This window comes from Gekko japonicus, unplaced genomic scaffold (assembly GCF_001447785.1).
Source record: "Gekko japonicus isolate JY-2015 unplaced genomic scaffold, Gekko_japonicus_V1.1 scaffold6413, whole genome shotgun sequence".
In the NCBI taxonomy this organism is placed as follows: Eukaryota; Metazoa; Chordata; class Lepidosauria; order Squamata; family Gekkonidae; genus Gekko; species Gekko japonicus.
Window position 1 is genome coordinate 18,957 of NW_015176627.1, and position 10,371 is coordinate 29,327.

Below are 10,371 nucleotides of genomic sequence, written 5' to 3' on the forward strand. Positions count from 1 at the left end.
CAGATCTGCACGTTTCCCCCCCCCCCCAATAGCTAGCAATCCAAAGCAGTCCAGTGGAGCCTGAGTGGTGGGTGTTGCCTTTTGACACACTTCCGGTGATGTCAGGGGGTGTGGCATATGCAAATAAGTTATGCTAATAAGTTATGCTAATGAGCTCCTGCGCCTCTTTTTCTACGAAATGACCCCTGATTTCATATATAGAAAATATTGCAGTGAGAGCAGGATAATACATACTATATGCAGTACTACAGGCCACAGCCCATTCCATTTATTAAAGAATCTCCTTGAGCCAACAATTCTGTTTTATATAGCTTACAGTGTCAGCTCGCTGCCATAGCGGCTGGCACGGAGGGGGGAACTGCTTGGAATGTTTAGTTTCATTTCTCTTGCTGTCTTGGTGATGCTCCCTTATCTATTTGTTTTATGTGCCTGACCTTGAGTGCCTAGCTGTAACACCATCTCTGGGAAAGCGGGACCTTTACAATCTAGCGGACCCTTGCTATTGCCCTGATTGGCTCTATGTCACCCGGTGACCCTCTCTGAACATTGTATATCCGTTCACCCCGCGCTTTTTGCTTTAGTCTTAACACAGAACATGAAGTAGAGATGCTCTGCCAATACTGGTCCTGGTCAAGCTTGTAAAGGCGAAACAGCTTTCCGACTACAAAAAAGAACGCCTGCAATGGATGTTCCGACCAGGCGGTGGCAGTGTGGCGATTGACATACGGGTCCTGAGGCCTGGCCAGCAAGCAGCCGTGCGGAAAATGACGGAGCCAGCCAGAAGACGTCTACACCAGGCAGTGACGGCGCATGCAATTAAAGTGAATATATGTTGTCGTCCCTATCCCCTACGAACATTGTTAGTCCCTTGTCTATATATGGAGTAACTGTACATTGCTTTGAGCCCACTGGGGAAAGCGATTAATAAATGGAAAGTATTATTATTATTACTGTATCGATAAACTTTCCTTCTGAAGAAGCGAGTTGTCGGTTCTGATTGTTGCAGGAGTCTGACATACGGAATGACAGAGGCGTGAGAGCCTTCTTGACCTTCTCAGGCAGGCCACTCCACAAGACGGGGGCCACAATACTGACCTGTGTTACAGGATCATTGTACTTAGATAAAAACGAAGAAAAAGGGTATTGCATTAAAAAAAGGCATTATGGCTGCGGTCACACGGAGCATTAGCCACGCTACAGAGACGGAAGATAGGCGGATTTTCTGGGCACGATCACACCACAACATCTGGGAAGTGTAGAGCTCCCGTGGCTAACCCAAGGCTTCCCGCTGAAAATGGGGCGTAAAAATCTAGTACCTCCGAGGTACTAGTTTCCGGAAACCGCGGGGCAAGGGCGGGCGTCTGATCACGTTTCCGGTGGTAGCTCGTGGCATCTGGCGCCCATCCATGTCCCGTCGCGAAAAGGTGTTTTTCCCCCCCAAGTCTCCACGGGATGCGCACAAGCACCCAACGGCGCATGCGCACACTTCGGGTTTGTTTTTTTTTTAAAAAAAACAACAACCCCGTTTGCCACGGCAGCGGCGCCTAGACATTATTGCTGTGATCGCGCCGCTTCTTTGGCGCACCGCAGGATTGTTGTGTGATCGGCACCTCCCCCCGAACAATGGGACGTGTCATCCGGTGGCCGCGCGTTAGTTTGCTCCGGGGCAAACAGCCACGCTCCCCTCCCCGCATTTTCCAGCCCGTGTGACCAGGGCCTATAATTCTTTTGCAATTAGCCTTTGTTTTGACTGAATTTCTTTGCTAAACATAAAACCACAATATGACTACTTACCAGCAGGGCAGTTTTTGCAGCAAATCCCAGAATGGTAATATTCTCCATCACCACAACTGGATTGCAATGGTGGAGACTCCACCTAAAAATAAAACATACAGAGATGGGCTTTAAGTGAATGCAACCCCCATAGTCAATGTACTACCTAATCTTAGTATGAGCACTTTGCATTGTCTTGGTTTCAAATTAACATAAGCCTTAAATGGTGTTCACAGGCCAACTTAACATTTACTTATAGTACTAGAAAAATATTTTTCCCATCCCTGTTCAAACACGGAACAAACCAGGTTTTAAGTAATCTTTCACATATATTAAATGCATAATGCAGAACTCCTACTGAGAGGCTCAGAGCATCATCCTAAGCAGAAAGGTTAGGACACAGGTCCTCAACGTGGTGCCCACGGCACCCAACACCTACTCTGCTACCCACCCAAGAGTTTTTAGAAAGTGGGAGGGACCTTTGACAAGCAAGGCTTCTTATGGGCCACTGGAGACTTGATTTACAAGGTAAGCATGAGCAATGTTCCCTCTGAGCTGTGGAGTCTTGTGAGCAAAAATTCTACTTTGTGAGCTACTGGCATTCAAGTTGTGAGCGAGCGATTAGGCTACTGCATAAATCAGTTTGCTCTGGAGCCATCCTTCCTGAGCCTAGGCAAAAATGTGTGAGCCAGAGGCTAAAAAACTGTGAGCTAGCTCGCACTAACTCAGCTTAGAGGGAACACTGAGCATGAGCATAGTCAGCTCTCAATGGCTTCATACATTTGGTACTATTTGTCGGTATTATACAGTTTGAAAATTACCATAGATGCAGAGTGTTTATTACATCAGCTACTGTTTCTTTGGTAGATAGATGTACTTGTATGGGGTACCATATACATACAATGTCATTCTGACCACCTCTAGATAGATTTTGTTTCAGAGTATCTGAGATTTTCTCAATTGTATAAAGGTTCCATAGCTTTTTGTACCAGAGGTTTACATTTAGCCTACTCATGGATTTCCATGTGGCTGCTAATGTGGTTTTGGCTGCAAACAGTAATAGAGAGATTCTTTTCCTTTGTGTATTAGATAGAGCATTTTCCCTGAGATTTAAAAGCAGAGCTTCCAGGGATTTGTCTATCTTGATTTTGGTTATGATTTTTTAAAATGTTGCTTTGGCAGCAGCTGCCAATACAGCACAAGGACCTTCACTAAGTGACTGAAGGTAAGCATAATCTGATTTAGCATATTGATTTTTTTTAAACTTATCTTTAATTAAAATGTAAGTACCACATGTTGATTCCATGTCCCAAATGTAGCATCTGTACTGAAATATGCTAACAACAATCCAAAGCATACACAGAAATTTTTACTAAAATTATACTTGTGAAAAATTATACAGAAGCTTTGGTTTGGGTAACCTGGAGGCCAAGACAGCATTGGAAGACATCCTGTTACCCACTCCCGTATCTCCCTTTTTACGGTTTAAAGTTAAGGGGGAAGAACAAAAGCACTGGAAACTACCGTGACACTAATTTTAGCACACCAAAGAACCGTATCGCATGCTGGAACCTAAACACGGTTTTCCAACAGAATTTAACTCTCCTCCACATAGGTTACTGGCGCACCTCAGTTTCACAGTTACTCTCCAAAGAATTATTTGCATCACTTGTTAGTGCCATACCAGACAGGTGGTTACAATATTCCTTCTACCATGTAAGAGGATGCGGGAGAATTTTAACTTTGGTTTTGATTTCACCTGCACATCCATTGAGGCAAATTTAATAACTTGAGTAAAAAAAAACCCATTAATTGCAAATTCGAAACAGCTAAGCTTGCCCAATATTATATTGGCAAGGGCATCTATTCATTCTTACTATTTTTTAAATGAAACAGTGCATCTTTAGAAATGGAAACTTTTCTGAGAAAAAAAATAAAAAACAGGAAGAAGATTTTGCTCTTCATCTCTGGGTAAATTGTTATATTTTTTTTATTCTGCTCACCCTCAGAGGAGTTCAGAACAAAGTACACTCCTTTCTCTTCTTTCAGTCACTGGCCTAGTCACCTGTGTCTAAGTATTATGAAAACTGTTTGTTTGTGGCCACAAATATCTTAACGTCTAAGCAGGTGGGCTAATCACTTTTATGGAATTACTAGGAGTAAGGCCCGTTGTACAACAAGCTCTAGAAGGAAGCTCAAGGTGAGTGTCCTGGCTGTGGCTGGTGGGGCGGCAGAGGGAAGGGAAAAATAGAGGGAGGCGAGCCATTTTTATTTCCTCCTGCTTAGCTATAAGTCAGGGCTGCCTCAAGTCAGTTTGCTGCCCCAAGTGGGTAGTATGGGAGGACAGCCTCATGGTAACAGGTATGATTCCCTCCATCCCTGTCTTATGTTGATTTGGGGTTATGCAGTGGCAGCTAAGGTAGAAAAGCACCTCCTCCTATGCCATGTCTTCTGGGTTCCAAGAGTCTGGAAAACAGTTCAATAGCCAGTTACAGGGTTACCAACTCTGGGTTGGGAAATACCTGTAGATTTGAGGGGTAGAGCCTGGGGAGGGCAGGGTTTGGGGTGCGGAGGGACCTCAGCAGGGTATAATTCCATAGAGTCCATTGCCCAAAGCAGCCATTTTCTCCAGGAGAATTGATCTTGGAGATCTCCAGGTGCTACCTGGAGGCTGGCAATAATAAGGGGAGGGCAAGACCTGTAGATTAGGGGGACAGAGCCTGGGGAGGGCAGGGTTTGGGGTGCGGAGGGACCAGTGCCCAAAGCAGCCATTGTAATAGCTGGGAGATTTTCTGTAGGGGAAATGATGTGCTGTGGCTGGGGAACATGATGGTTTCTGGGAGATCTCCAGGCCCCACAGGGAGATTGGCAACTCCAGTGACCATTTAAGGGAAGATTGGGATATGTATTTTACCTCAGGATACATTCAATGTCTCCCAACAGCAACAACAAACTGTTCAGAATGTTAGAGGCAAAGGTCAATCAGGCCGCATATGCAAATAGCCTCTGTATTCTGACTGCCTATTGGGGGTAGAGGAACAGCAAACTATTTAGAATATTGGAGGTGAGACTCAGGCAACGCAGCCAGTGGATAGGGACAGCTTCTGAGTGACAGATCAGGGAGCCAACTGATTCGGGAGCATATGGAATGTTCAGGAGAGTCCATGACCAAAACAGAATGATTATATAGAGAGATTTGCCAACTCAGTTTTATTGATGTTTACTCACCAACAAGTCTGCTAAATTGAACAGGACCTGCAGTGCAATCCTATGCAGAGTTACTCCATTCTAAACCTATTAATTTCAAAGGGCTTAGACTGGATTAATTCTACATAGGATTGTACAATTAGTCTCAGATAAAGAAGCATATACTTTTAGCCTTAATGGTCTTTTGGGTGAGATAAGAAGCCACTACACCAAGCTCCCTGATCATTTTTGTTCCACTTCTAAGGGCATGATCTCTGACTTCAACTCAAAGTAGATACAGCCCCTGACAAGCCTTCTCTACTTTTAAATAAGCATAATACAGACTCAAAGAGGAATTAAACTCTGCAAAAAAAACCGGGATAAATTTCTTTCAATTACAAAAACTTCAACTGATACGGACCCAAAGCTGGGCATACACATTTCAGCTAACTTGACCTCTGCCTTTAGACAAGTACAGAAGTCATTTTAAAAAAGATATCCAATAACAAAACAAAAGAAACATACACTTTAAACAATACACATTCGTAGAAGCTCACAGTTTTATGCCACAGAGAAACATTAAAGGCTCATTATTATTTCTGAAAAAAATAAAGATTACTTTTACTCTCTGGATTTATTTATTCTAGTCAATGTACAATTTGATACAAAGGTGTGATTAAAACTAATAGAACAAGTAACTCTGCAGACAAAAACGTTGAATCTGAAGGGGCATTTATTAATGTATAAGCCATATTAATAGCCTTGATATGAAACTGCTATTACTCAGTTTGCTATTAATTGTTTTGCTTGAGCAGAGGCCTTTCCTTAATCTCCAGGTAAGACCACATACCACAGCACAAGGCTTTTATGTGAAAGAGTACAACATCTTGCCAGGATCAAGCCCCAACTTCTCTCATGTTCTAGAGATCAAGGCTACTCTGCCATCAAGAAGAAAATCAGGTGTTTAAACCAGACCTTGCAGATGGAAAGAGAAACAAAGGGATTCCTCGATTGTTCTATACTCATCTGAAAAGTGAGAACAAGAGGGATCTTTTGAACAGTGTAAATTCTTTGCCTGAAATCACAAGTTATTGATGTAGAACTGATTTTCTTGTAGCTTAATGCTAGAGAGCTTTTAACACACTCACCTAATTTCTATTGGAAATAAGAAACATTTTTTCTCAAAGTTGAGTGTGGTTTGAAATAAGGTATTTTAATGGATTGATTAGCTCACTTCATTTACAGCCCACCATTCTCACTGAGACTCCAAACAGATTACATAACAGTCGCAAGGCAAAAGGAGCGAGATTACAGAATTTAGGAAATAATGCAAACAAAACAGTCTAAGGCAAAACATACCATCAACAATGTGGGGTGGGGATTACAAAGACACAAGGCTACAGAGGGAAAAGTAAGATTTTAGGCAGGAACATAGGCTACAGTCATATTCCCAAGACTCTAATCTGGGAGAACCAGGTTTGATTCCCCACTCCTCCACTTGCACCTGGCTGGATGACCTTGGGCAAGCCATGACCTTGGGCAAGCCAGCTGTTCTTGAAAAAGAGCAGTTTCTGTCAAGAGCTCTCTCAGCCCCACCTACCTCACAGGGTGTCTGTTGTGGGGAGGGGAAGGGAAAGGAGTTTGTAAGCCGCTCTGAGACTCCCTTGGGTAGTGAAGAGCGGGGTGTAAATCCAATCTCCTCTCCTTCTTCTACCTCACAGGCAATGTTCCCTCTAAGCTGTGGAGTCTTGTGAGCAAAAATTCTACTTTGTGAGCTCCTGGCCTTAAAGTTATGAGCAAACAATTTGGCAACTGAATAAATTAGTTTGCTCTGGAGCCATCCTTCCTGAGCTAAGACAAAAATGTGCGAGCTGGAGGCTCAAAAATTGTGAGCTAGCTCACACTAACTCATCTTAGAGGGAACACTGCTCACAGGGTGTCTGTTGTGGGGAGGGGAAGGGAAAGAAGTTTGTAAGCCGCTCTGAGACTCCCTTGGGTAGTGAAGGGCGGGGTAGAAATCCAATCTCTTCTTCTTCTTTTACCTCCCAGGGTGTCTGTGGTGGGGTGGGGAAGGGAAAGGAGTTTGTAAGACGCTCTGAGACTCCGAGTGAAGGGCGGGGTATAAATCCATTCTGTTCCTCCTCCTCCTCCTTCATTTCCAGGAGCACATCCTCCACTCACTTAAAAGGACCAACTCCTTTCAGCAGATCTGGGCACCTGAGAGGGGGGAAGGGGTTTGAGTGGTCTGTGGCTGAGGGCAGTCCCACACTGCCCCTTGTGAGCTCCTGGCGTTAAACTTATGAGCAAACAATTTGGCCACTGAATAAATTAGTTTGCTCTGGAGCCCTCCTTCCTGAGGTAAGACAAAAATGTGCGAGCTGGAAGCTCAAAAACTGTGAGCTAGCTCACACTCATCTTAGAGGGAACACTGCTCACAGGGTGTCTGTTGTGGGGAGGGGAGGGGAGGGGAAAGGAGTTTGTAAGCCGCTCTGAGACTCCTTTGGGTAGTGAAGGGCGGGGGATAAATCCAATCTCTTCTTCTTCTACCTCACAGGGTGTCTGTTGTGGGGAGGGGAAGGGAAAGGAGTTTGTAAGCCGCTCTGAGACTCCTTTGGGTAGTGGAGGGCGGGGTATAAATCCAATCTCTTCTCCCTTTAGGAAAGCACCTTCCCGGACGCTTCTTGATCCATTTATAAAAACACCCTCCTTGAGCATCTCCGTTGTGCACATTCTGCCCTAGTGGAAGCCTTCCCGAGTGACTTCCTCAGGTTGATAATATCACAAGGGGGGGGGGGGGAGAACACCCGTGCGGACCTCCAATCTTACCCACTTGCGGGGAGGCGCCGTCGGAAGGCTTCCGACGTTGCGTGACCCTGTCTAGGTATCCAAGGCAAACCCTGAGCAGCATGGAAAATCCGGAAACCCATGACCGTCGCGCCTGCCTTTCCCTCTGGCGCTTAAACGCAAGAGGAGGAGGAGGACCTCCGGGCACGCAAAAGGTGGGAGGGTCACAGAAAGCGGGAGACGACGCTTCGCCCTCCCCACCGATCCTCCCTCTAAGCCGTGGAGTCTTGTGAGCAAGAACTCCACTTTGTGAGCTGCTGCCATTAAAGCTGTGAGCGGGGGATTTGGCTACGGCATGAATTAGTCTGCTCTGGAGCCCTCCTTCCTGAGCCAAGGCAACAATCTGTGTGCTGGGGACTAAGAAACAGTGAGCTGGCTCACCCTGGCTCAGCTCAGAGGGAACACTGCGCCCCACTCCCCGCCCCACTGCGTAGAAGGCAAAACACCGGAAGGCGGCGGCAACTCTAGCGGAAAAAAAGTTTTTCAAAACTTCGATACTACTTTGCCAGGGGAATTGCGCGCTGGGGGGTGTCTGTAAGAAAAGACGACATTCGGGAAGGGGGGCGTTGGAGAGTCCAATGGCTCCCGCACGCACACCACCAGCGTTCCCTCTAAGCTGAGTTGGTGTGAGCCAGCTCGCAGTTTTTTAGCCTCCGGCTTGTCCGACCAGATACACAATGCAGGTTGCAGCAATACAAACATGTATTCATATCATAGCACCATATCCTGTCCAAACTCAGCCAAGCTTGGGCGACATAAAGTTCTACAAAAATGCAGTACAACATGTATTTTAATATGTCACAAGTTCTCAACCAGTGTTCCCTCTAAGCTGAGTTAGTGTGAGCCAGCTCGCAGTTTTTTAGCCTCCGGCCTGTCCGACCACATATACAATGCAGGTTGCAGCAATACAAACATGTATTCATAAGATAGCGCCATATCCTGTCCAAACTCAGCCAAGCTTGGGCGACATAAAGTTCTACAAAAATGCAGGACAACATCTATTTTAAAACGTCACACCTTCTTACCAGTGTTCCCTCTAAGCTGAGTTAGTGTGAGCCAGCTCGCAGCTTTTTAGCCTCCCGGCCTGCCTAACCAGATGTACAACGCAGGTTGCAGCAATACAAACATGTATTCATATGATAGCACCCATATCCTGTACAAACTCAGCCAACCTTGGGCGACATAAAGTTCAACAAAAAATGCAGGACAACATCCATTTTAACGTGTCACAAGTTCTCACCGGTGTGTGTCCCCTCTAAGCTGAGTTAGTGTGAGCCGGCTCGCAGTTTTTTAGCCTCCGCCATGTCCGACCAGATATACAGCAATACAAACATGTATTCATATGATAGCACCCATATCCTGTACAAACTCAGCCAACCTTGGGCGACATAAAGTTCAACAAAAAATGCAGGACAACATCCATTTTAACGTGTCACAAGTTCTCACCGGTGTGTGTCCCCTCTAAGCTGAGTTAGTGTGAGCCGGCTCGCAGTTTTTTAGCCTCCGCCATGTCCGACCAGATATACAGCAATACAAACATGTATTCATACGATAGCACCCATATCCTGTCCAAACTCAGCCAAGCTTGGGCGACATAAAGTGCTACAAAAATCCAGTGCAACATCTATTTTAACCTGTCACACGTTCTCACCGGTGTGTGTCCCCTCTAAGCTGAGTTAGTGTGAGCCGGCTCGCAGTTTTTTAGCCTCCGGCTCACCCATTTTGGCCTTGGCTCGGGAAGGAGGGCTCCAGCGCCAACCCATTTACGCAGGAGCCAACTTGCTCGCTCACGACGTTAGTGCCAGTAGTAGTTCGCCGCCAAGTGGGGTTTTTCTCACGAGACCCCACAGCTTCGAGGGAGCATTGCACACCACCAATGCGGAAATCCCCTTCCTCCGGCTCCTTCCACTGCCCCCTATATGTGGTGCTCCTTCCCGGGGGTGCCCAACTCGCGGGCTACCCGAAGGGCCGCCATAGGGGAAACCGGCCCTTTCCTAGCCGGCCGGCACTCACTCACCTTCGCCAGAAGGATCACGAGGAGGAGGAGGAGGAGGACGACCGGCAGTCCGTTCGCCATGGGCGCGCACCGAGCGAGCACCGGCCGGGACGCAAGAGCGGAAACTCGCCCAAGTGAAGAGCCTCCCAAACTCGTGACCAGGAAGGAGTGGCGGCGGAGGAGGAACCCGTCTTTACGCGGCCCCGATGATTCTTGAGCCTTTCGGGGGAAATTCCTGCACGGTTAAAGAGCCTGCGCCAGTTTGAGCCAAAAAGTGGGAGTTAACGGCGCTGACTCCAAAACCTGGGGGTGGCTTCCGACCGAATTGGAGAGGGGAGAGTCCAATGTTCCCTCTAAGCTGTGGAGTCTTGTGAGCAAAAATTCTATTTTGTGAGCTCCTGGCATCAAAGTTGTGAGCAAGTGATTTGGCTACTGTATAAATCAGTTTGCTCTGGAGCCCTCCTTCCTGAGCTAAGGCAAAAAGGTGTGAGCCGGAGGCTCAAAAACGGTGAGCTAGCTCACACTAACTCAGCTTAGAGGGAACACTGGCGGGAGACTCGCCCCTTTCTCTG

General features: G+C 46.5%; 1 protein-coding gene across 1 annotated transcript in view; it reads right to left on the bottom strand.

Annotated features, from left to right (window-relative positions):
• LOC107124146 (tumor necrosis factor receptor superfamily member 10A-like) overlaps window positions 1-9,937 on the bottom strand; it is a 27,264-nt gene extending 17,327 nt beyond the window's left edge. The window contains exons 1-2 of the mRNA XM_015427537.1: window positions 9,821-9,937; window positions 1,795-1,876 (exon numbers count right to left, since the gene is read on the bottom strand). Of these exons, the coding sequence (XP_015283023.1) occupies window positions 1,795-1,876; window positions 9,821-9,880 (142 nt within the window). The 5' untranslated portion in view covers window positions 9,881-9,937. The remainder of the gene's footprint in view (window positions 1-1,794; window positions 1,877-9,820) is intronic.
• Between the last annotated feature and the right edge of the window lie 434 nt (window positions 9,938-10,371).